The sequence below is a fragment of the Zeus faber genome (assembly GCF_960531495.2).
Source record: "Zeus faber genome assembly, chromosome: 2".
Taxonomy (NCBI): domain Eukaryota; kingdom Metazoa; phylum Chordata; class Actinopteri; order Zeiformes; family Zeidae; genus Zeus; species Zeus faber.
The window spans coordinates 32,169,134-32,195,935 of NC_137189.1; the positions used below are offsets into that span (position 1 = coordinate 32,169,134).

At 42.1% G+C, this 26,802-nt stretch overlaps 1 protein-coding gene across 1 annotated transcript in view; it reads left to right on the forward strand.

Moving 5' to 3' along the window:
* Window positions 1-18,151, forward strand: part of atp11a (ATPase phospholipid transporting 11A) — a gene marked incomplete at its 3' end in the record, with an annotated part of 59,612 nt that extends 41,461 nt beyond the window's left edge. Inside the window, exons 12-30 of the mRNA XM_080023865.1 lie at window positions 617-814; window positions 1,464-1,577; window positions 1,865-1,924; window positions 2,426-2,592; window positions 3,036-3,107; window positions 3,448-3,521; window positions 4,239-4,342; window positions 5,808-5,989; window positions 6,489-6,740; window positions 7,067-7,244; window positions 7,805-7,907; window positions 8,034-8,179; window positions 8,637-8,696; window positions 9,420-9,547; window positions 10,438-10,573; window positions 15,056-15,121; window positions 15,598-15,701; window positions 16,132-16,297; window positions 18,074-18,151. Of these exons, the coding sequence (XP_079879991.1) occupies window positions 617-814; window positions 1,464-1,577; window positions 1,865-1,924; window positions 2,426-2,592; window positions 3,036-3,107; window positions 3,448-3,521; window positions 4,239-4,342; window positions 5,808-5,989; window positions 6,489-6,740; window positions 7,067-7,244; window positions 7,805-7,907; window positions 8,034-8,179; window positions 8,637-8,696; window positions 9,420-9,547; window positions 10,438-10,573; window positions 15,056-15,121; window positions 15,598-15,701; window positions 16,132-16,297; window positions 18,074-18,151 (2,388 nt within the window). The remainder of the gene's footprint in view (window positions 1-616; window positions 815-1,463; window positions 1,578-1,864; window positions 1,925-2,425; window positions 2,593-3,035; window positions 3,108-3,447; window positions 3,522-4,238; window positions 4,343-5,807; window positions 5,990-6,488; window positions 6,741-7,066; window positions 7,245-7,804; window positions 7,908-8,033; window positions 8,180-8,636; window positions 8,697-9,419; window positions 9,548-10,437; window positions 10,574-15,055; window positions 15,122-15,597; window positions 15,702-16,131; window positions 16,298-18,073) is intronic.
* Window positions 18,152-26,802: the final 8,651 nt, after the last annotated feature.

Sequence of the window (26,802 nt, forward strand, 5' to 3'; positions counted from 1 at the left end):
GAACATTTTTTATATGTTCTGGTAAACCTTTATGTTTATTGTATATTGACATTTAATCTAATTTTAGGTTTAATGTGTATTGTTCATATTCACAATTGTTTTTTGTTCATATTAGGTTTATTTAACTGGTTTATTGTTAGGTTTATTTTAAATGTTTATTGTTATGTATTGTTTTTTATTAAAAATCATTTTAGGTTTATTGTATATTTCCAAATTTTCCATCTTCTAGATAATGTTTAGGTGTATTGCACATTACCATTTTCTTTTTTTTCTATTTTTAATCAGATTACTTTATTATTATTAAGCATTATGGCCATTCACACTGGTCAACGTGAAACTCAGTAAACACCAGTTGTGTTTCTGTGATGTCAGAGCAGAAGGCCGTCACATAGATTCAGTTGCTGGGCAACTGAAATAAATAAACACTTTCCCAAGGAATTTGACGGCTTTTAGTACTTTTAGTAACTAAAATGAACGTCGGAAAATTCCGTGGGTAAGTGACACTCAGAACTTTACCAAGTGAGAATCTTCTTTTTGTCCGCATTTCTTCCCTTATCTCCTCTCATCTTCTCACTCCTCTCTTCGCCTCTCCTTTTTTCTCTTCACCACCCCTCAGTTGATCAGGGCCTTCACAGACTTCCTGGCCTTCATGGTGCTCTTCAACTACATCATCCCCGTCTCCATGTATGTCACCGTGGAGATGCAGAAGTTCCTGGGCTCCTACTTCATCATGTGGGATGACGAGATAATGGACGAGGAGCTGGGGGAGCGGGCGGTGGTCAACACCTCCGACCTCAACGAGGAGCTGGGACAGGTGTGTGTGTGTGTGTGTGTGTGTGTGTGTGTGTGTGTGTGTGTGTGTGTGTATCTGTTTGTGTGTGTGGTGTGAAAATAGTTGCTGTTAGGTTTTTTGATATTGCTGTTGATGGATTTAATAGCAGCGATGGTATTTTAATCTTTTTCACTACATCGGTTCACCTGCCACACCTGCCACAGCAAGTTATTGCTTAAAGGATAGGCTATCTTTCAACTCAGGCCTTATTAAAACATTTTTTCTCATAATTTATAACTTTGCTTTGCTTACTATTCTATGCTTTACTATTCAGGAACTTACCGCTCTGCTGCAGCTTGAATGCACTGTTTGAATGCAGTCCAACATGGCAAAGTTAAAGCCTTTAAAAATCCTTAAAACCTCCTTTTCGAAAAAATGGGAAGCTCACAATATTGTCACAGTCTTTACATCTTATAGCGCAAAATGGTTGCACACCATGCATTTTGTTTGTTTTTTTAGGCTTTTATAGACCCTTTTGAGCTTATTAGCGTTCCTACTGGTAACCTGCTGTAGCCAACGTTACACTTTGGATGTACTGCAGCAATTACAAAAAGTATTTTCAAATCGAATGTGATGTTACTGTTATTCAAAACATGTTTCCCGTTTTAAATGTTGGCCCCTGTTCTTTTAGGTGGAGTACGTGTTTACAGACAAAACCGGGACCTTGACAGAGAACAACATGGAGTTTATAGAGTGTTGTGTGGATGGACATGTGTACGTACCTGACGCCATCTGCAACGGACAGGTAGGGGATGGATCGACATCGGGCTAGTACAAAAGAATATACAGAAGAACAAACAATAGGATCTTTGATTTTTTTATAAGCGGCAGATTGATTGGTTTACAGATAGATAAGTAGATAGATTGTTGTTTTTTAGGAAATATTATAGAGTAAAATGATCTCACCGCATTGACAGATGATGTAGCTTGATTTGCCTGCTTTTTCCCCTGAATGTATTTTTTTTCTCTATTTTTTAATTTATTAAAGATGAATTAATTATTGACTTATAGATTGATATGTGTATTTGCCAGGTGATGCCAGGAGCCGACACTATGGATATGATTGACTCATCCCCAGGGCCTGGAGCCAGGGTAAGTACCATCAAACCAGTGTGGTGTGTTTGTGTCGGGTAGATCCATTTGCGTGTCTGTCGGCTGCTATTGAGGCGAGAATTGTGACGTTTAATTGGTTGTCGTACATGCTAAAGATCGGTATGTGACTTATCATTTTCCCAAAAAGGAACACAATTAAATGTACTCTACCTATGAACAGGCCTAGGGAAGAAAGACGAGTGATCTGTCATTTCAGAGAGCTTTAGATCTGACAGCGAGTCAGGCCAGAGTAGGTCTGCTTACCGTCACCGCGGCCGCAAAATCGAGCCCTTCCTTCTCTCTTGCCCACAAATCATCACAGATTTCCTATTGAATTGGGTTCTGACCCCGTCCTTGAGGTGCTTCAAGTGTTTGAATTTTGTGCTTTAGAAATTCAAGTACTGGGATATCTTGGAAATGGCCCCTTTTGTGCTGAAGTGCTTGAAAAGTCCTTGAAAAAAAACACTATCATTGAAACCCTGTGATACCCCCCCCCCCCAGGAGGGTGAGGAGCTGTTTTTCCGGGCACTGTGCTTGTGCCACACGGTGCAGGTCAAGGAGGAGGAGACCGTGGATGGTATCAAGCGGGGGATCCACCAGGGCAAGGCCACCTCCATCTACATCTCCTCCTCCCCCGACGAGGTGGCCCTGGTGGAGGGCATGCAGAGGTCAGCAACCTGATACATATATTTATATATAGATATTTATATATCTACACATTGATGCATCATTGGTTCCCATCATTTAATTACTGTTCATAGCACACTCTGCTGCATTGTTTTCCGAGGGCAAAACTTTAAGCCGAAAAAAAGTTAAAGAAATCTCCTTTCTGAAAACGGTTCTTCATAATGTTATACAAAAATGGCCCCAAACCATGCGTTTTATCCGCTTTTTTAGGGTTTTATTGACTCTTTTGCACCTCCGCAAATCACATAAGAGACTAGATACAGGTGATATTACAATATCTGAAATTGCTGATATTCAAAACATAATACACAAAGACCCAAGTGGCTACAATGTGAGTTTCCCATTTTCCGCGAGGAGAATTTACATTTTCTGAGCTATCAAGCTAGTTTGAGTCCAGTAACTGGCATGTTCCTTTGCCATGCAGGCTTGGTTTCACCTACCTGAGGCTCAAGGACAGTCACATGGAAATCCTGAACAGGGAGGATGAACTTGAGAGGTGAGTAGAGCTGTAGCCAATCTTGCATGAATGTCGTATCCAGCAACACGTTTGGACATGAGTTCATGAGTTAATGGATCAGAATTTTGTTATTATTCTTCTTATACTAGTTTCCAAAACGAAAACATATAACAAAAATGCCACAGTACTTTTATTTCTTGATAGCTTTCAATTATTGTCCATTATTTCTTTACCAACTGTTTTTTTTCCTCCATTTTTATCTTGTTAAGCATTGTTTTTTTTTTTGCGGTGTTATGTTATTATGTGTAATTATGAGTTGTATTTGTTTGGTTGTTTGTTTTATTGAAGTTCAGTTCTGCTGTGTTTGTGCATATGTCAGGTTTGAGCTGTTGGAGGTGTTGACCTTCGACTCAGTCAGACGAAGGATGAGTGTTATCGTCCGGGCCAGCACAGGTAACACACTTGCGCACACACACACACACACACACACACACACACACACACACACACACACACACACACACACACACACACACACACACACACACACACACACACACACGTATAGAGATGCATACTCCCCCTTCTCTTTCCATCTCTTTATTTCCATTACAAAAGAAAAATTTAATGGGTGTGAATGGGTGAATGTGCTGTCACCTGTTGGTTTCTGAAGAGATGTTTTGAAGCCTCGAGTTTGGGTTCACACTCATCTTGGCAGTGTCACATGGATACTGCGTGTAAAAGAGGGGCATCTTGTCAATCTTTCATATACTATATGTAAATAAATCCATACTTCGGGAGAGGGGGGTGCTAGCTTTACCGCCACCAGATCAGTTCTATAAACATGGTTGTTTATCGAGTAAACAACAGTACAATGATTACTCTGTTGTTTATTTAGTTCCACCTACAACAAAATAGTTCCCCCAGGATTCCCTATACACCACTTACGAAAACTGACCCGAGGTAACTGTACTGTAAGGTGCAGTGATAAATACAGTAAAATGCACTTGTGCCATTATACTGTGTATCAGTGTTCTTTGAATAACTCTCAATGAAATGACTCCTCCAGAACTCACTAATAATTCTAATACCAACTACTATACTAATACTACACTAATAATGCTCATACTGCATAATACTATTAATCTGTATGTCTGTGTGTGTGTCCAGGTGATGTGTACCTGTTCTGTAAGGGGGCAGACTCTTCCATCTTCCCCCGGGTGATCTCAGGAAAGGTGGAGCAGGTCAAGGCCAGGGTGGAGCACAACGCAGTGGTACGATATGTGCACGCATACACACACACACACACACACACACACACACACACACACACACACACACACACACACACACACACAAACTCACATAAACACAAGTATATACTGTATATCTTGTTTCTATTACGGTGGAACCTTGTTAGTCTGAACCTCACTTATCCGGGTAAAAAGCCAGATCATGTTATGCTTGTTTTTTATTCTCAATATTTTAGTTATTTGTTTACATTTACATTACGTTACATTTTCCCTTCTGCCTAAATAAGCCTTTGTAAATAAAAACATTTAGTAAATACTGGTTAGTGGAATTATCTGTCCATCCATCAATTAGTCCATTAATAAAGAAATAGACAGTGCGTCACTATGAGTCCTCAAATTCAAGTCTCCAGAAATCTTAAATCCAAAAGACAAGGGACAAGAGTATCTCTTAAGACAAACAAAGTGTGACTGGATGGATTTATGATGATAAAATGAAAAAATAAAAGCACAGATTTTGAGTGTTATTGTCAGTAAAGTGTTATTGGTTGTTAAATTAATGAAGATGAGACCTTTCATTTTCTCACAGTACAAGGTCAAACACATTCATGTAAATTTCATCTGAGTTTTGTCTGATATAAAACATTAACATTACAAAACATTACCTTTCCCTCGACTTCTCCTGGGGCCAGTTCCCATGGTTACCCCACCACGGAAGTATGGGTCAGATTTTGTCACGGCTGAGAAGAGCAAACAAACAGCCCACACATACTGAGATGTTCATCATTGGCAAAATTAAATCAGCTCCGTAGCTCTCCGACTGAATATTAACTTGATGTTCGTGGCTGATGAAGAGTTGCATTGTAGGCGTTGAGCTGTGTTCAGGAAGTTCAGACAGCGAGGCCAAGGGCTGCCCACACACACACACACACGCACGCAGGCACGCACACACACACACACACACACACACACACACACATACACACACACAGGACACAAAGCTTCAAAGGAATAGCTGAACGCTGGCTTTTAAAATGTAAAATTTGGACACGTTTGGTATTTTTAAAAAACTGGCACTTTTTAAGAAATAGCAATTGAGTTTGCATGTGCATAGCCAGTTCTGGTACCCTCTGATGACAACGGATCCCCATCAACGGGGGTGAACAAGATAAACAAAACAAATCAGTCGCTCAGAAGAAGGCATCAAAAACCCTGCAGTTTCATATGGAATTCTGGGCGGTGCAATTTCATCCATCCAAAACTGTTTGCCAATCTTGTGAATTGCCACTTTAACCTTGATGCATAATTCTATGACCTAAGTCAATGGTGATGGATATGATGTACTGTATGAACTTTTGGCCAGAAACTCAACATAGTTAACCTCATTGTTCATTGTGACAAACCCCACCTGGATTCCTCAACGTGTGGTTTATAACCGTATTAATATAGCCCAGCTCCGATTTCGACTTTCCTTCTGCGTCGTTTCTAGGAGGGCCTGAGGACACTGTGTGTGGCATACCGCCGGCTAAACCCTGAGCAGTACGCGGAGGTCTGCGCCCTGCTGAGCGAGGCCCGGCTGGCCCTGCAGGACCGCGACCGCCGACTGGCCGAGGCCTACGACCTGATCGAGAAGGACCTGGTTCTTCTGGGGGCCACCGCCGTGGAGGACAGGTGGGCCAGCACCTGAACCTCACCGCTACTCCATTCACTTTATTCCATTTACATTTCGCTATAAAGGTGCTTGAAGAAAGTTTTTTGGCTAGTGGCCGCTGGATGCTGTTTGCTGCTGGAACTTAATGGAAAAAGAAGAAACTTTTCTCTGTGAATACAAAGTAAATACAGTTTTTCCACACAAGACTTCAAGGTCTCGACACCTAACTTATTTCACCCAACCAAATTCCTTTCACCCATTCCAAATTTCTTCTAAGTAATGTACAGTAGGCAGCTAGTTGAATTATCTCAACCACAATTTTATACTAAAATTGTGGTTGTGGTCGACTAAAAGAAATGTTAAGTTAGTACGGTAGTTTCATATTTTATTAAACTACAGAAAAATATATAACAGAAAATCCTGAAAATTATATTGCTTTTCTTTAAAAAAAATACAACCTCTTAACTCTTAAATATCTTAAAACGCTTACATTTTAAACAAATGGTTACCATTCTCCAGGCTCCAGGAGAAGGCAGCGGACACGGTGGAGAGCCTTCACAAGGCCGGCATGAAAGTGTGGGTGCTGACTGGCGACAAGATGGAGACCGCGGCCGCCACCTGCTACGCCAGCAAGCTGTTCCGCCGCGGCACGCACATCCTGGAGCTGACCACCAAGCGCATGGAGGAGCAGAGCCTCCACGACGTGCTGTTCGACCTGAGCCGCACCGTGCTGCGCCAGCACACCGGCATGGCCAGGGACACCTTCTCTGGGTGAGGGCATATGTGTGTTTGTGTGCTGTTATATAGATTTTCTATGTTCGTTTTTGTGTGGCCGGATATGTTAAAGGTTAGGTTTTGTCATTTTTCAACCTAGGCCTTAAAATGTTGGATGCCATCATTTATAACTGTTCAGAGCACAACCCTGCTGAACACAGATATTGAGAAACGTATATTCTAAAATGGCAACGCTTTTCACTTCAGCAAATTAGCACAAATTTATACTCACGTAAAGGACTAGAAACAGGAAGCTATGCCGTTTCCTTCTGGAAACCTGTTTCATGTGTATATTCATAAATTGTCTTTTACTTGTTCTCCAGCCTTTCGGGCGACTGCACCGACTACGGGCTCATCATCGACGGGGCCACCCTGTCGGCGGTGCTGAAGCCGGGCCAAGAGGACTCCAACTCAGGGAACTACAAGGAGATCTTCCTGGAGATCTGCCGCAACTGCAGCGCTGTGCTCTGCTGTCGCATGGCCCCGCTGCAGAAAGCACAGGTACACGGAGAAAACGTTTGTAAAGGGTCGGTCTGGATGGAGGATGTCTGTTGAGCAGGAGAGGTTACCGTCATTACTTGAGTTACCAGAAATTGCCCTCTAAGCAAGGCAGGAGTGAGGACGTTTCTTGAACACGATGACTTTCCTTGAATTCCAACACATGCCTTCCAGAGGTGAGGGTCTGTAGATCATGTTTAAAGGGATTTTTCTATATTATATCGACATCCTACTCGCTCAACTGACTGTCCAAAGGTTTTGTCCTATGTAGACAACTTGTAGAAGTTTCTCTGTATGAATGTCTCAGTGATCCAGGTAAAATGGTTGTTGATTCTAACCACCATTTCCGACTAGGGGGGGTGATTAGTATCTGGACAGGTCTCACTTTGTTCTTGTAGCCCACTGCTTTTCTTCACAGCGTTCATAATAGTGTCAAGCCTCAAGTATCAAGTCACAATTGTGCCCAAAGCAAACTAACTTAGCGACGTCCGAACTCAACGTGCTGATTTGGACAGCCTCGCTGGCCAAATCACAGTGGTTGGTGATTCTTTTTTTGTCTCCAGATTGTGAAGCTGATCAAGGCGTCGAAGGAGCACCCTATCACGCTGGCCATCGGGGACGGGGCAAACGACGTCAGCATGATCCTGGAAGCTCATGTCGGCATTGGTCAGTCTGAAACACATTTCCACTCCAATACCTCAGACTACAGCTCATGTTGGTTTGTTTTTGGGTCGTGGAATGCTGACGAATAAATTGAATGTACAATGAGTATGAATGAACTTCCCTCTGCAGGCATCATGGGCAAGGAAGGCCGTCAGGCAGCCAGGAACAGCGACTACGCCATCCCAAAGTTCAAGCACCTCAAGAAGATGCTGCTGGTCCACGGCCACTATTACTACATACGCATCTCCGAGCTGGTGCAATACTTCTTCTACAAGGCAAGCAGGCTCAGAGTTTACATTTATTTACTTGCCAGCAGATGATGTTCCCCGACACGTATCCCGGTGTCGGATGTTCATATTTTAAGCTCTATAAATGCATTATTGACAATGGAAACACGGTTATGGCATGGTATTACATTAGCCACTGCCCGGGTAATTTACTTTCTCGTCCTTGCTGATCCTGTTACCTATAATGAAGCCTGATGTCTTCCAAATTAGCCAAATTAAAACTAAACAGAGCAGCGGGGAATGGTCTTTTTGACAATTCTACACTAACTGCTGCACTAAATACCTAAACTGCCAAAAAAAACTGGACGCTGGTCAACCGAGGACTCAACAGTAATTGGAAGTCAATTTGTGTACGTCTGCCTTTATCTGACTACTTTTTCTGACATAATTGTATCCACTCATATGTCTCATCGCTCTTTCTCTCTTTCTCTCTCTCCCTACACAGAACGTCTGCTTTATTTTCCCACAGTTCCTCTATCAATTCTTCTGCGGCTTTTCGCAACAGGTAGGAACATCCAGCCATACAAATGTATGCATGTGCGCACATGCACTAGAGTGGATATTTTTTGAAAGGATACCAATTTCTTTCTTTCTTAAATGATGGGTTTTTTTTGTAAACCTTCTTTTGAATACTGGAAATACCAGTCACTTAAACTCATGTACTGCTTTGAAAAAAAAAATATTGTCTGTATATATATTGTATAGCATAAAAGAAAAACACAATTTAAAAAAATCACGATCCGAAGTCTGAAACATTCCTAGAATTACAGGCATTTAGCTTGACTAACCAGTGTCTTTTTCAACCCTTGATGTACAATAAAATATATAAATATAAATATAAATGTAAAATTTACAGAGTTTCATTCTTTCAAACAGCTATTCAACTAGTCAATGATTTTGGCACAGGACACAAAACTTAGCAGAACTTGAGTGACTGATTGACTGACTGGTTGGTTGATCTGCTGACTGGCTGGTTGATTGGTGGACTGACGGGTTGACGGGTTAACTGGCTGGTTGACTGGCTGGCTGGTTTGTTGACCGGCTGGTTGAATGGTGGACTGACGGGTTGACGGGTTAACTGGCTGGCTGAGTGGCGGGCTGGTTTGTTGACCGGCTGGTTGATTGTTTGACCGATTGGTTGACTGGCTGGCTCACTGACTGATTGACTGGCTGGTTGAGTGGGCGACTGGCTTTCCTCAACACACTCTCGACGGCTCCCCTCTCCCAGCCGCTGTATGACACGGCCTACCTGACGCTGTACAACATCAGCTTCACCTCGCTGCCCATCCTGCTCTACAGCCTGATGGAGCAGCACATCAACATGGACATCCTCAAGAAGGACCCCACGCTCTACAGGTACCGTCCCCAACCTGCTGCGTTAAAAACACAACAAAGATAAGGCCTGTGTAGAAACACACCTCTTCTGGGTATAATACCTAAATACCTGGGCTATTTAACCGGAATGTCTTCCCAAAAGAAATTAATCTGCGGTTACAGCCACTGAGGAAGAGGGTCTTTAGAATGTTTTAGTATCTTTTACAATATGATTTAATGACCCAAGGACCAAAAACCTAAAAACTCAAATATGCAGTAACTCGTTGCTGTACTAGGCTATCTACCATCTCACTAAGAAGTAGTTCCATCATTGTTGTTGCCACCTGCTTTGTTTGTTTCACTTCCTCAGACGATAAAGATAAAACAGGCTTGTGTCATGCATAACAATAACAAGTAAAAATCGAATTAAACAAGATGTACAAATCCAAAAGAAAATGAGCTTCAAATCAAGTTCATCAGGCTAATGTCAGAGCGAGCAGCTCTCAGACAAAAGATTTTATGTTTAAACACCAAAAACACACTTTTGGTGGAATTATTATTATTTTTAAATGCTTTTTAAAATGTTTATCTTCACTACAATGGGTTTCATTTGAACTTTGGATACTTTTTGGTTTTGAGGCATGAGGCATCACAAGATGCGGGCATCAGAAAACCAAAAACCTGTGTTTCTTTGCCTTCGCTTATTTGGGTCGTTCGCCCCGAATGTTTACGACCGGCACAACCAGGGAATCCCCTCCGTGATGAACTTGGCGACATAGCTGTTGAAGGAGATTTCATACCGAAGGAGCAGACTGAAAAGAGTTTTAGAAGATCACAAGAGAGTGTTGAGTCTTAAATTCCATTGATATTGTGCCGGAATGTGAACATGGCTGCAAAGGTTTGGGTTATAAGATTTGGGTGTGTGCCTTCAGGGATATTGCAAAGAACTGCTTGCTGCGCTGGCCCATCTTCATCTACTGGACCTTCCTGGGCGTGTACGACGCCATCGTGATGTTCTTCGGTGCTTACTTCCTGTTTGACAACACCACCTTCACCAGCAACGGACAGGTAACTCCAGACACAAACCATCTCAGAGGAAAAGAGACAGAAAAATATTGTGTGCAAGCAGGTTTATTTGATGGTGTAATAATAATTAATTACAAAATTCCTTGTCTTTCTTGTACTTTTCTGTGTTTTCTTGAGATGAACAGTTCCTCATTTGCATTACTTAATTTTCTGTCTCGTCCGGCGAAATAGAGCAATGGACAGACTATATGAATTAATCATATAAAATGTACATTACTGTGTACACAATTTTACAAGCAAATCACATGAATCCCTGATGATCTTTTTCAGTGACGTTGGGTCTTTTGGCTTTGATCAGTGGACACAAACTAAAAGTTTTTTCTCCTCCGTCTCTTAAAAGCTCATTGAAGGACCCTTCTCACAAATGTATTTCCCAACTTCCAACCCTCTTGCACTTTGCAAACAAATCGGAAAATGACAAACTGAAGGCTGTAGTTGCCTGAAAGGGACAATTCAATTTTGTTTTGTTGAAATTCCGTTTTGGTCCGTCTTGACTATCTGCCCAGATTCTGACAAGAAGATCAATAGAAATGTTATATGAAATGGTTACATTTAGGTATGGGTGTGGGAAAATGGTTAAGTTTAGTTTTTATTTTAGCGGTTGTTAAGCTCAAGTATAAGGTTAGAGATAGTTAAATAGGGTTACGTTTAGGTATTAGGTTAGAGATGGTTAAGTTTAGGTATATGGTTAGAGATGGTTATGTTTAGGTTCAAGGTTAGAGATGGTTAAATTTAGGTATGAGGTTAGAGATGGTTAAGTTTAGGTATAAGGTTAGAGATGGTTAAGTTTAGGTATACGGTTAGAGATGGTTTAGTTATAAGGTTAGAGATGGTTACGTTTAGGTATGAGGTTAGAGATGGTTAAGTTTAGGTATAAGGTTAGAGTTGGTTAAGGTTAGAGATGGTTAAGTTTAGGTATAAGGTTAGAGATGGTTAAGTTTAGGTATACGGTTAGAGATGGTTTAGTTATAAGGTAAGGGATGGTTACGTTTAGGTATGAGGTTAGAGATGGTTAAGTTAAGGTATAAGGTTAGAAATGGTTAAGTTTAGGTATAAGGTTAGAGATGGTTAAGTTTAGGTATAAGGTTAGAGATGGTTAAGTTTAGGTATAAGGAGGTATTAAGAGTTAGGGTTAGGTTAAAATATAGGGTTAGGGTAAAGCACATGTAAGTGTTAGTTACCAAAGTGCAATGCATCGATCCAAATAAAGTTTTGCCAAGTTTCCCTTCGGTAAACTTTAAATGGAGTTTATTTTTTATTTGTATTATGTATCCATTTATATTATATATTGACAGACCTCATGGCTGCCCTGCAAACCACTCACCTCCCCGCCCGCCACCCCAGCCTGTGCTCTTATGTTAGTTTCTTTACTTCTCCTTTTCAGCGTCAAAAGAGGACGTACTTTTTTTTTTTTTTTTTTTTACCTGCTCGTATTCATTGTAATGAATTGATTTTGATTCCTCGCACCCGATTTCTCTTTTTGCTGTTTACGTTGATATGATTTGAGTTTTTCTTCCAGTCTGGCCTTCTTCTATTTATCTCATTTGACTTCCTCTACCCTCTTCTTACCTTTACGTTGTTGCTATTTCTTTCTGCTTCTCTTTTTTCTCTCTCCCCGATCCCCGCCCCTCCCAGCTAATGACAACCAACACACAGATGGTAAGCGTGTGCCCTGTTCTCTCTTTGTTTTCTTGTCCCTTTACTAGTTGCAGTTTGCCCCCTCTTCATGTCTTGCACTGCAAAAAAAAGAAACAATGTCAAAACCAAAAAAGAAGTGAAGGAAAAAAAGATTGTGATATAAATTATCTCACAGACCACAAGTCTTTTCTCAAAATTGGGAAGTGTTCTTTCAGAGTGGAAAGTGTCAAAAATCTCCACCTGTTGGGTTTTCCAAAAAAAACCTAAAGTATTTCACTTGACGAAACCCCTGGAATTAGTCATGTTTTGAGGTAGGATAGCTGAACACTTATTTTCTTAAAGCCAACACAACTCAAACACACAATTACAGACAGGTTGTCGATCTCTATTGAAAAAAGAAATACATTTTCACGTTGACCTATTATTTTCGTTATTTTCCGGCTTGTTAAAATTACATTTTTTGCAGTGTGTTGCGCTGTAAAACAAAAAAAAACAAAAACATGTCATTACCAAACCATCCATCCAACAACCGATCATCGCATCCTAGTGCTCTTCCTGTTTAGAGAACCGCCTCCCCGTTCAAACTCCACGTGTCCCTGTTACGTCTGTAGTCGGTGGCAGTGAGTGTAGTGTGTGTTTTGTGTGTGTGTGTGTGTGGGTGTTACAGTAGCTATCAACACCCACGGACAGTTGACAAACTACAGCAGAGAGAATGATAAATTGTCAAATCTGTATTTACTTATTTAAAATGAAGTTGGTAAGTGTGTTGTTATAACATATCGTGCGCTAAGCAGACTGGATGGTTCTCCTCCATTAATGCACGTCGTCCCGGTGTGATGCTTTTATTACGCATTTTTAATATGTAGGATTTTGTGAGCATTTACAAAAAGGAACAAATTGCCACTCTCCACATCTTGTCACTTCTTGTTCATGTGACCTGACATTCTTTTCACAACCCTGTAAATGCTATTTGATATGTTTTTTATTAAATATTGAACATGTCACACAGGTAATATCAGCCACCAGCAGGCCAGTGTTTCCCAACCTGTTTTCTGCTATAGCACACCTTTTACCATTAAATATTCCCACAGCACACCACTATTATGCTTGTCATTTTGTTTTTTTCAAAGTCAGTGACGCGGCATTACTCACTACGGCACTAGAGTGGGCGAGCGAGGGAACTAAATTAGCGAGGACTAAATTGAAGACGGAAAAAGCCCACTTGTGGTCCAAGATCCACCTGCTCGCCAAACTCGTTTGCCCCCTGACTCCCGCGTAATAACAAGCACAGTTTTACGTGTTTTTGCCGTTTATAGTGGTTAACAGGATAGTCTCATTATAAGAAGTGTGCCATGGTGGAAAGAAGGTTGGAAACACTGGTGTAAACTATACAGATTGTATTGTGATTCCTATGCCGAACATTGACCCTGTTTGTATTTATTTCTCATGTTAACCATTCCATCGATTGTTCCGATCTATTTAACGTGAATAAATTTAATGAATTTGAATTTAATATATTTGAATATTTGACAACAAAAAGGTGCGTCATCCAGCGCTTTGCAAAGTGTGACTCAGACAAAGGGTGTTCATCTAGGAAACTACAATGTACACAATAGAGTGTCACTGTCATCCAAAACAAATAAACAACTTCTAATGTCAGGATTAAATGAAGAAGGGTTACAGTTAGAGTATAGATATTGGAAGTGATACAAAGTCCTATATTTAATGACAGACAGCTGTGTGAGGCACACTTTGCAAACCGCTGGATAACGCACCTGCCCATCATCAAATATTAAAATATAAACTGCAGCCACACAAATAAGCCAAGTCCCCATTAAAAAGATTCAAACAATCAATATCCCATTGATTGTTTGAATCTTTGTAATGGGGACTTGGCTTATTTGTGTGGCTGCAGTTTATATTTGATGGGCAGGTGCGTTATCCAGATTGACACGATAAAAAATTATATATTCTTATGACTTCTTTAGTCTTGTCCAGAGTTGACCAAATTCTGAACTGTTTATTTTAATGTGGATGTGACTTTATCCTTCCCCTCGGTTGAAGATCTACAGTATATTTACAGCAGCCAAAAATGCAAAATATAACAATAATAAGAGGACCTGAACACAAGGACAATATGAAAAGGTCAATGTTCAGCATTTAAAACACAATACAATCTGACTGGCCATCCATAGATATGACCTTTGTCTAACCACTCCTCTCATTTGTGCACTGTTTCCACTTCGTTACTTGCGGGATCATGTGTTTCTGGGCAAAATGCAGTAAAATACCACAGTGCTACCCATGAGCTACAGCAACCTTTGCCATGGTGATGGAAAGGAAACATTCTGCATAGTTGTCAAATTTATTTCCTATCTTCGACATTCAGGAGCTCCTCTTTTAAAACTACTGCCATGGAAAAGCAGATCCGTCATTGAATGTTTCTTGATGCAATACTCTTTTGGACGCTAAGCTACTGCTCCAAGCTATTTATAGGTACCAATCGTTCGTCCAGTCTAGTTTCATTCCTCTCCAAGGCCTGGAATTACCCACAAGGCCGTTCATGGAGCATCATCCACGGGAAAAAATGAATGGGATTTTTACATTCCAAACCAAGAAACCACACCCTTGTTTCAGCTCTATGGTTTTCTGTTTAGTGTCTACTGTAGAGCAGTCGGAAGCTAAAATAGACTTTTGTTCATCACCGCCCTATTTCACTGCAAGTATAAAAAAAAAGTATTATTTGAACTTGAATCCAAAGTAGAATGTTTCCCTGGACGTGCACTGCTGACCAAAGCGTTTTTTTTCCTTTTTTCTGGCACGCAGATGTTTGGAAACTGGACTTTTGGCACGCTGGTCTTCACTGTGTTGGTCTTCACTGTGACATTCAAGGTACACAAAGAGATGCAAACACCATCCGACACGCACGCCACAAGATGCACTGCTGTAGGAGGAGATGCCGCCTGCCCGATCAATCCGTCACTTGTGTTCGGTTGTATGTCTACTCGGCTGCAGTGTAATGACAATGAAGTTAAATTGAAGTTGCAATCTACGGAATATAAATAGGTTCTCTTGTTCATTTGAAAAAGTAAAACTGTTTTATCGACAATTAATTGTACTGGGGGTTGGGGAAATGATGATGCAGACACTAAGGCAAACTCTTAAACTGTTGATGTAGAAAGAAATGGTGTGGAAACTGCGGCAGTGTATTTTCCTGCAGTGACATCTTTCTCTTAATTTATTTTTCCATACCTTCCCTACCTCTTTGTCTCATTCGCTCCCTCTCCTCTCCTCTCTCTCTCTCTCTCTCTATCGCTCTCTCTCTCTCTCTCTTGCTCCCTCTCTCTCTTGCTCTCTCTCCGCTGTAGCTGGCTCTGGACACCCACTACTGGACGTGGATCAACCATTTTGTCATCTGGGGCTCGTTGATTTTCTTTGTGGTGTTCTCGCTGCTGTGGGGAGGCATTATCTGGTACGCTGCCATGAATCCCAAACGTTGTGTTCCTCCTTCGAGTCTTGAATGTGAACGGGCTGCATAGCAGTTAGTATGAAGAGCAGTTTCTCAATTTGTGTTTTTCCACGGATGGGCAGAACATAAAACACAGACATGAAATCGCAACAAACTAATAGTAACATAGGACCATCATCATGTGATACGAGAACTATAAGAAACAGTCATTTCATACAGGACCTAAGTAAATAACTAACGGTTGGATTGTATCTGCATGAAAACTATTTGTTGATATATTTAGTGGATTGGGTTTTGAAAGGGGAGTGAGTCTTCAAAACACTCAGTATTAACAGCTGCGATGTCAGCTTCTGCCACTAGATAGAGGTGTTGAGCCGGCCGTTTGGAAACGTTTCATCGACCCTTCATGCTGCTGTCTCTCGCCGTGTTGCAGGCCCTTCCTGAACTACCAGAGGATGTACTACGTCTTCATGCAGATGCTGTCCAGCGGCCCGGCCTGGCTCAGCATCATCCTGCTCATCACCGCCGGCCTCCTGCCCGACGTCCTCAAGAAGGTCGTGTGGAGGGCGCTGTGGCCCACCACCACCGAGCGCATCCAGGTGGGCTGCCACACAGCCATGCTTACACCTAATGCCGTAATACTGTATAATGTACACATTCCATACACACATCAAGAGTTTATCCATTAGGTTTGAATAGGAAGGATTTCTTGTTGTAAATATGGAGTGTCTAACTGAAATGTTTGGATTAGCAGATGTATGCTAGATACCGCTACGTCCCGGCCCTCCTGGATGTAAGTTCAGTCAGCCCAGTTCTCTGTGTGATCCTTTTTCCCCCTGAACGTGACAATATTTTCTCAAGTTAAAAAAGGTAGCCATTGCAGAGGTACCACTGCTCCATTTTGTATGCGTTAGAAAGACGTGAAAGAATCCGTTGATTTGTGTCGAAACACAGAGTTAGGGAAAAGACACCGTCTCTCCCATTGTTTGATGTCACGGGACTCTTATTGTGAATCTTCTGGCCAAAAACTCTGACGCTTCGTGAGGCTTTCATTTCATTCATCGGTAAAGTTCATCAGCGTCTCAATCTTAAAGAAATATTTATTACACGTCAGCTTCTGTGTGGTTAAACAACGCCAACTGGGCATGACGCCATATAAAAAAAAATAGAACCTATATGTTAGTTGCATTTGACAAAGGTACTGTGCATCAAGTATGGACTGGAGATTACTAAGTGAGTAAATACAGACAAAGATATTCTCAGAAATTGCCATGAATTGCATTTGGGATTTTGCTAAATCTGAACTCTGACCCCAATCGCTGTACTTGTATTACTAGCAGTGGCCGTTTTCCAAGTGGAGTGAAAGCCTCTTTGGTTAGTAATTAGCTAAAAAGAATGACTAAGGAATAAGCTAGCATAAGCATGGAGACATATTGGCTTTCACTCAGTTCTACTTTTGCTCTAGCCCCTGGCGAGCCAGAATTTTACATTATTTTAAAATCCTGCCTAATGGAGCGGGACCTCGCCATCCAGGTCCAGGGAAAGATTTGCCAGATGGGTGACAATGGCTGCCTTTTATGCATGAGGTCAAAGGAGTTGTTTGTGGGAAAATATTCATGTTGAAAATAGCTCTCTCAACTCTCTGGATAAGAACGAATGTTTGGATGGAACTGAGTAAACCAGAGATCGCGTTTGGTTTTTGGCTTTTGGTTTCATGTCGCAGGTTGGCAAGACCGGCAATCTGAACTGAGCATTTCTCTTGTTGAAGCTTTTGTTTTTTTGCCGTTCTACTGCTTCTCTCGGCCTCCATAGTTTTCCCAATGTGAACTACAAACCCACCAAACCACATTGGTTCCATCCCAAGTTTCCGTTAACCGCACTTTCCGGGTCAAAGGTCGTACATGGGACCTCCTGCTGCAACTCTTCTCCTGTGTGTGTGTGTGTGTGTGTGTGTGTGTGTGTGTGTGTGTGTGTGTGTGTGTGTTTTGGAGGCTTCCGGTGACGAGAAGTCTCTGATTCTGTATATTGTTCAGGATGTACACAAACATCCAATCTTGTCATGGTTGATGAAACGATAAGGTCTGGAGCTTCTTCCTTTCTGAGGTTTGCCAACAAACCTCCATCTCTGTCTTCGTATTTATTTTTGTTTTTTTTACCAATTCTCGAGAGCTGAAGGATGATGACCACGCGATGCAGAGAATGTCTTTCCAGTGACTGTTGATCTTGTTTCCGCTTCCCGGTTGTAACTCCTGTCTTCCCCTGCGTCCTCTCTCCTCCCTCCCTCCCTCTCTCCCTCTTTCTCTCTCTCCCTCTCTCTCCCATCCTCCTTCTCTCCTCTGGCTCTTCCTCCCCTGGCTCCCCGTGGGACGCGACAGAACAAGCGTCGGTGCCTGGCCTCAGAGCCCTCCACCATCTTTATGCTGTCCCAGACCTCCAGCAGAATCAGTTTCTAAAACCCTCCTACCCCTCCCTCCTCCTCCCCAGCTTCTCCCGGAGGTGACTGTCCATCCCTCACTCTCTCCCTCCCTCTCTCTCTATAGTATTTCTATATTTCCGTCGCCATCCTTGCCTGTGCTCTCATAGCATGGTATCTTTTTTTTTTTTGTGCATGGCTTGGCCTGGTTGTAAGTGTCTTTTTTTTGTGGCACTCTATCTAAAAATCGAAAAAGACAATTTCAACGCACATGGGTGTGCTTGATAAACAAATCTCAGTTCAAGGTTCACAATTTTGGAAGACTAGAAGAAAAAAAAAAAAAAATATATAATTATTACTACAACACTATTATATTACTCCGAGGTGGGTGAGTACTCACTAATTATTCTCAAGTAAAAGGTAGGTCGTAGGACTTTTATCACTATAAATAAAGTGTAAGTTAAAGTAAAATTCAGTCTATTCAAGCTTGTGTGTGTGTGCGTGTGTGTGTGTGTCTGTGTGTGTGTGTGTGTGTGTGCGTGCCTGCGTGCGCGCATGTGTGTGTGTGTGTGTGTGTGTGTGTGTGTGTGTATGTGTGTCCACAGCATGTGAGGGCTGATAGGTGCTTTGACAGGGTCCTGACCTACCAAAGTTCTGACTCCTTACTTGATGCAGTAGCTGTCACTGAGGCCTAGGGAGCTTCACCACGGTAACACACACCCTGCCAGCGATGTGTGTGTGTGTGTGTGTGTGTGTGTTTATGGGTTTCTGGTGAGGCAGAGGGTTTTGATGGTTTTTCCTGGCCTTGGGATGTGAGGTGTGTTTAACAGGTGGCATTGACTAACTCAAAGTTTGTGTTTGTGTGTGTCTGTCTGTGCATGCATGCACATGTAATGTTAAAGTTACTGGATAAGTTATTTAACATTTTATTCTGGGGGTACATTTTATTACTCCATTTCAACCAATAAAAACATCAGGAGCTTTCCTGTATGCTCCTCCAGGTGAAAATTGAGGAATCTGTTAAATCAATCTCTGCTGCCATCCAGTGGCAAAGTTATGACACTACATCAGTTAATATTGGTTTGGTGAGTGTGAGTGTGTGTGTGTGTGTGTGTGTGTGTGAGTGTTTTTTGTCCCATGTTTGTGTGTGTGAGGTGAGACAGAAAGTAACTCACTCAGGGAATGGCTCTCTGTCCATGTTCCTTAATCACAGGTTTGTATCGCATGACTTGTTTTCCTTATTTTTATCTTTATGTTTACAAGTGCACGGTAGGTTTTGTGAATGCTTTTTTTGTTTCCGCCTTGACTTGTGGACTGTTTTTGTTTTGCTGAGGTTATGGGGAGCTGCTAGTGCCTGGCTTCAAAAAAAAAAAAAAAACAAGCACCGAATTTGGAACCTCACGCACGGAAACCGTAGTTCCTGTCGGGCCACGTGGGGATCTGAGGGACTAACGTTGTTTTCTCGCTCTCGTGTGTCACGCCCGCCCTCCCTCTCTCACTCTCTCTTTCTCTGTGTATCCATCCATCCTCTCTCTATTCCTCTGGGCCCCCTCCATTGCTTTACAGAACGCCGACAAGCTCTACAAGGGCCAGCTTTCCGAGTTCACCCCCCTGGCGTCCCTCCGCGGGGCCGGGGGCCAGCGTCGGGAACCCGGCGGCGCGGCGGCAGCCCACCCCCGCAGGTCTGAGCTCCCACTCACCAAGAAGCTGATGCTGACGCGCTGGCAGGGCGCCCCCGACTACAGCACCTTCTCCCCCCTGCTGCGCTTCGCCGACGGTGGCGGGTCCCGCCACTCGTCCGGGTGCGGGGCCGGGCCAGAGACCTCAGTCTAGGGGGGGGGGGGGGGGTTTTCGTTTACCCTGAAAATTCTAAATTATTTTTTTTATTTTTGTAGTGTTGATTTATTTCAATGTTGTGGGGAAAACTCAGGGTTTTATTTCCACACGCACACGCACACGCGCACACACACACACACACACACACACAGTCTCAGAGCCTCATTCACAGTCACTGGGGGTTTGGGGAGTCATTGTTTTTGGAAATTGTTTTATGGAAAAAAAAAAGGTCAGCATCAGTCATACGTCCTCAGTGAGGGATAAGGTTCTGGAAGCGCTAGACCCCCCTCCCCCGGTCCGTTTGATTATGTCACAGCCCTCAAAGCGACTTCACCGAGCAATCGACAGCAGATCAGAAACGCTCGACATGCTAAACCATGTTTGGACACACACTGTAAATCTGCAACCCTTAAAAGCTTTGTTGTCGCCAGTAGGAGATGTAAGGTGGTCCAAAAAAGCAGTGTCTCTCAAACCGAGGTCCTGGGACCTCCCCGGGGGACCTCAGACCCCTTACCTTACAGACAGACTCCTAATTGGTCTCACCAACACGCAGGTGAACGTCGAAGAAGAATGCTTTTGCTTCTCCTTTGGCACATAGTGAGTGCGTTTGACAAGCACTGGTCCGAACGAGCGATCGCAGCAGTTAGGAAGTTGTCTGATGTTATGAAGGACTAGTTGGATCGCTGTTACCATAGCGACCGGTGTTGCGACGATGAGGGATGAGGATGATTCCGTGGCAAAGATGATTTTCTCTGACCAAATTCTTTGCTCTCTTTTTCCATTTTCTTTCAACTTCCTCCATCTCTCTCTCTCTCTCTTTCTATTTTCCATCTCTTCTGGCTTTTCTTTTTTTTTTTTATAGGACTAACTGGTGCTGCCTGTGTGCAAACCTCTTGTCCCGAAACACTCCCTAGCAGCCGGGAGGTCAGACTTCTCTTCACTGTAAGGAGAGACAAAGTAGAGTTAGAGCCGAGTGCTGGGACGGGGCGCGCCAAGCCGGTCGGATTTAAACACCTCCAGCAGAGATGCACCCAAACCATTAAACCACTGCTTAAACAATTCCTAAACTCCTTATTAAAGTCCTGAAGAAGTATCACCCAATACCTAAGAAGCATTAGTTTAACTCAACAGTATCGATTTGGACTGTTAGGGGTCTTTTCAAAATAGTGATAGACCCACAATGACTTTTTTTTTGTTTTATATGAGGCAGAAATATGAGAAGAATTACCATATCCAGATTGTGCCTTATAATAACTTTTATGTTCAATCTTCATTTCCAAAACATAAAAACCATCATTTCCAGTATTATAATATTGAGAGTCCACATCAAGATCCTGACACTTGGTTTTGGATTTTCGTATTGTGGGGGACGCCCTCTTGATAACGATACTCAATTTGATTCTGGAATGGGACCAGAATCCAACACCAGCATCTCTGTCATCTGTTATCTCTGCTGCGGACCGTGTTGAACCAGAAGCACAAGCTATAAAAGAAGGACCGACTTCAGCTCCCTCTCCCAGCACTCAGTTGGTGGATGTTCTGTAGGAAGTTGAAGAGTAGTTATGGTAGAAAAAAATAGAATACAGCGTGCGCGCGTGTGTGTATGTTTTAACACGTTTTACTGCATGTGCCTGAGTAGTACCCAGTGTTGGGGGAAGTCTGTGTGTTATTATCTCATAATGACGTACGAGAACTCGACCCGACTGCGCTTAAGCTTTTTTAAATTTCAACCTTCGGTGCAAACCCAGAGACTTAGAAAACTCTCACTGACACACAGATTGTGGACAGGTTTTGTTTTTTTTTGTTTGTTTTTTCCCCACGTTGCCTTAAAACTGTCTCGTAAACGTGGCTTCCTCTTGGACCACCGTGTGGTCGTGCAGCTCAGCGAGTTGAACAAGGCATTCAGACTGTTAGGTCTCCGCTTTCCGCTGGGGTCTCGCGCACACACACACACGCACGCACACACACACACGCATGCATGCACGCACACACGCATGCATGCACACACACACACACACAGGTATTATAGGAATATTGGCGAGAGCAGTCATCCCCAAAAAGGCATTTGGAACAACGTCTTCATCACCGGAGACTTGTATTAAATCAGCAGCATTCAAACATTTTTTTGCCGAGCCCCCCTCCCTAGGATTTCAAGGACTTGACGTGAAGTACAAATAAAAAGTGTCATATGCAAACTCACATAGTTTATAGTAAACCAGGTCGAGCAGTCACATTCATTTGTGCCTTCAATTGCCCATTCCCAGGCTAACGGGGGCAGAAAGGTGCACGACTATTGAAAAAAATTATAATAATAATGAAAACAAATAATGAAAATGAATTACAATATGGACAAATCGTATGATTATATTATTTTTAATTTAGAAACATTAAATAAAGATATCTCATCAAATGTAATTAGTGAAATTAGTGAATAAATAAATATATATATATATATATATATTTTTTTTTTTATTTGTTGTTTCGTTTTCGCCCTGATGCAATTCCTCTATGACTCACTAGGGGGCAGTCACAGTTTGAATACTAAGATTCAAGAGTCAAGAGGTTATTTGTCACATACACACTGTATACATACACTGTATTAATGACAGTATACTGTATAAATCTAAAGCATCCAGGTGTCCACTGGGCCAAATATGCTTGCACCAAATGACAGTAGATCAAAATGAACGATCCTCCAGCACGGCAGAGGTAAGATGTGCTCTGTTTAAAAAAAAAAAAGCTTTACATTCTGAGACATTGATTAATCTCCAAACTCCAACTCCAAACTGACTCCCCAGCTTTGTCAGGTTATTTAGCACACAACATAGATTCAGCATTAGAATGAGTTTTTGATAGGAAAAAAAAAAAAAAAAGCCATCCATACCGAGTAAGATCGCAGGTCAACCAAAGTCAATATAAAACAATATAAATCTTGCCTTTTGCGTTCAGTTTAAATCCGAATCCGCGCTAAACTATGCACGGGGGGCCTTGACCACCGAACCAGCCTTCCTCAAACACTTCACTTCTCGTGTTTCTTCCCATTTCCTTTACACCCACAACTCTTTGCTCTTCCTTTTGTGTCCTTTCATTCCGCCCCCCCCCCCCCCCCTTCTCTTCTCTTGTCTTCTTGTTGCAAAGCAAAATCCCACGCGGAGCCGCCCGGCCTCCATGTCGCTACCTCATCCCCGCCCTCCCCCCCGTCCTCGTGTGACGGCGCCTCCGTTCATCTGATGGTCGCCGTCTTCGCCCCGATCGTTCCTTCGTCCAGCGTGCGTCCGTCTTGCCACCCGATCCTCCGGTCGTCTCGCAGTGAGGCGGCCTCTGGGGGGGGGGGGATCAGAGAGCAGCGGTAGCGGCAGACAGCGTTACCGTGGCAACAGGAAGTTGTACTTTTCAGAGTTTGTTTTTTCTTCTTCTTCTTTTCTTCCCTTGGGATACTTTGAGCTGCTTAACATTAGGTGCCTTGTGGTAGTGCTCTGCGCCGCAACTTAGTAGCTTAGATCAAGAGGTTGTTTTTTTTTTTTAAATATGAGCTGCCGTCGCTCTTCGGCACAATGCGAGCGCATGTGTGCGGGACTGAAAGGCGAGTGACTCCGCGCTCTGCGCTTGTGGTATTAATATATTATATAATAACCCATTTAATGCGAGGAACGCAGTTCAGCCGCAGACTAAGACGCGGTCGGACAACAGAATAAATGCTGGGATGCCACGCGGAACACGACAAACACAAATTGATTCCCCAGCCGAAGCAAATGGTGAACATCGATGTTATGCCGACGCTCGACGACATGTGCTCTACATTATTTATGTGCGTGAGACAGGCTGTCTTTGAACATACTTTTCAGCTGTTTCGGGCAACGACGGCGCCCAATTGTATTTCCTCGTCTTTATAATAATCACTACGGTGAAAGCACATCGGAACGGATAACGGATTATTTGCACAACATATCTATACGTTACGCGTTCTAAGCTGTGTCGGGAAGCGACCACACAAACGGTGGCATTTTGAGATTGACTGTCGAGTCTCCACAACATTTCAACTACGTTTCTTATACGTGTGACGAATGGATGCGCGCAGAGAGTTCAGCGTGTGTGAGAGACTGCAGAGTTCATAGAGCGATAACCTATTACATATTTATTACCAGTACTCAATCAACTTTATGAATATATCTACATTCTTCTTCGGCCTGTGCAGGATTCCTGTCTTATAATATATCACGGCGTATGCAGAGGTGGGAGCGGTTTGGTGCGATGCCCCTCAGTGGAGACGGGGTCCTGGCGGTGGGTGGTCTGTGTTTTAAGCTTAAAATGTGTTAGGTTTCCGTTATGTGACACCTGCCATTTATTTTTATTTATTTTTTTTTCTGGTGGGTATCCTTGTGACAAACTGCTGAATGTTTGGACGATCCTGGTTTGTCCGAACGCGGTTCTCTGTCTGGTGGACGTTGTCGATCGACGAACCACGCAAACCAGGTGGAACACGTTAAACACGTCACACGGCGACCCCTTTACCTTTCAGCACTGAAGGGTTGGAACATGACATGACAATGATTTATAACCAAAAATATGTTTTTGGGTTATAAACCCTTTACGGACTGGTTAGAAAAGTATAGGACCATCACCACTAAATTTGGTGAGTATGCCCGTGTTAGGAACAATATGATGGATAGCTTTTGCTTTCTTTTGTTTTTCGTTTTTTTCATGTTTTCTTTTCCTTTTCAGGATGCAGTATTATACATGTGTCTCGTTCTAGAAGTCACAGTTTTTTGTTACCATTTTTTTTCCAAGAAATGTATTAAAAAAAAAAGGAAAGGGGGGGGGGGGCTATAAATGCGACAACAAAGAAAAACAAACAAACAAACAAACGTATAAATGTATGCAACAATAGCTTTAACAGAAAAATAAATGTTCAAATGGTCATCACCTTACCAGACGACCCAAAACAACAGCCTTTGAACAGAATGTCGACTTCCTCTTTTCTAATGTATTGATGTTGATGTATAGCAGTATATTTCTCATAACTAACAGTATACATAACTATAAGTCATACATATACTGAATGTATATGCAGATATACAGTATATATAACAGTAAGTTGGCTATGATAATTGATGTACAGTTTTGAGAGGTCTTTTTGTATACAGTTTTTAACAGAGTCTTATATAGAGATATACTTGTGGTTATTTGCCAACCCTGTAGCGATCAATGGCAAACGACTGTACATTTGCTTGTGATAAAAAAAACCAAAAAACAAAATTGGAAATATAGTTATTGTTTTCTGTGTTTCTGTTTTCATTCTCGGAGATAGGTTTTCTCATAGTTACAAACCCATAAATACAAACAAGTGTACCCCGAACAACAGACCTATCGGCGCAATTCCTCCACCAAGAAGTCCCAAAGAAGATGTGGTGAATTGGGATGCATTCTCTTTCTAACCACATGGTGGCGGCAGAGTTTGCTTTAAGGGCATGTCATGTCAGTGCGCAACTGGAGAAATAGGAAAACTCCGTTGAAAAAGATTAATACCAATTTTAAATTTCTGTGACATATTAAACTACACATATAGTATTTTAATAATATATACGATTTTTTATTTCGAAGTATTTCTATAAAATTGCCCTTGTAGCAAATGAAATACATCCCACCTGTTCGCAACACTGTCAAGAAACTGTCTGTCCATATTTGTCAAAAATAAAATCTTTTTTTTTTTTTCCAAAATATTTTTCCTTCTAATTTGATGTGTACTGAGGTTTGCTACACCCGCCTGCCGATTCCCAAGGCCGCTTGAGGATGTCAACGCGATTAAGATGGAGGTTTTGGATCTACATGGTTTCATCCACACTCATCTCCTCACCTCCTCCTCCTCAGCTTCAGGCCTTCAGCATGTGTAGTTATTTTCTAAATATGTGTTATCACCCATCATGCAATAACCCAAGAATTAAGAGCCTTTAACATCCCAAAGAACCAACACGCAGAACCAACCACTAAAAAAATTGGTTCTTTAGTCTGGGATGGATCAGTCTTTGAATAAAAACAGTAGGAACCACAGATTTTATAATTAGGAGTTTCCACAACAGGTTGATCCAACGCCTGAAGCAATGTTCTACAACAGAAAAATATTCCAGAGAACATGGTTTTGACATCACAACTAGAGAATCAGTTGGAAGGGATTCCAAAGACAGGATAGGAAGGGACTATTCAGGGATATTCAGACGTTCCCATGTGGCCAGGTCAATTAATAATAATTAATAATAATAAATGATAAAAGTGCATGAACCTAAAAAGAAAAAGAACCATTAAACCAAATGGGTTCAGGAGTCTAATAAAGTATTTGATTTGTTTAAGTGGCGATCCATGAGATCAAGTGATGGGTGAAAGTCATAGAATTCCAAAAGGCTGCCGTTCACGACTTGCCCATGACCAATATTTGTTTTCTTGCCGGTTTGGTGGCGGACCCTGCCACCAATAATGGAAACGTCATACAGTATACGTATAGAGGACGCACATACATTGTAGGCTGTTTCTTATACAGTGCCAGCTGAATACAGAACACCAAATATGTTGTTTTTTTTTTTTACAAAATAATCTCACTGACTACCACAATAACTTGATGAAACCCCGTCCTTTGATTACATCTTTTAAAAGCTCTGTGTTGTAATGACGCAGCAAATATAACTTGTCATTAACAGTCAATCACTACTTGACAACTAACATTTTGACACCTTGCAGCAACATGTCTCTCCACAAAGATATCAATTTTAACCCCCCCCCTTTCTCTTCTTTCGGTGTGTGTGTGTGTGTGTGTGTGTGTGTGTGTGCGTGTGGGTCTGTGTGTGTGTGTGTGTGTGTGTCTGT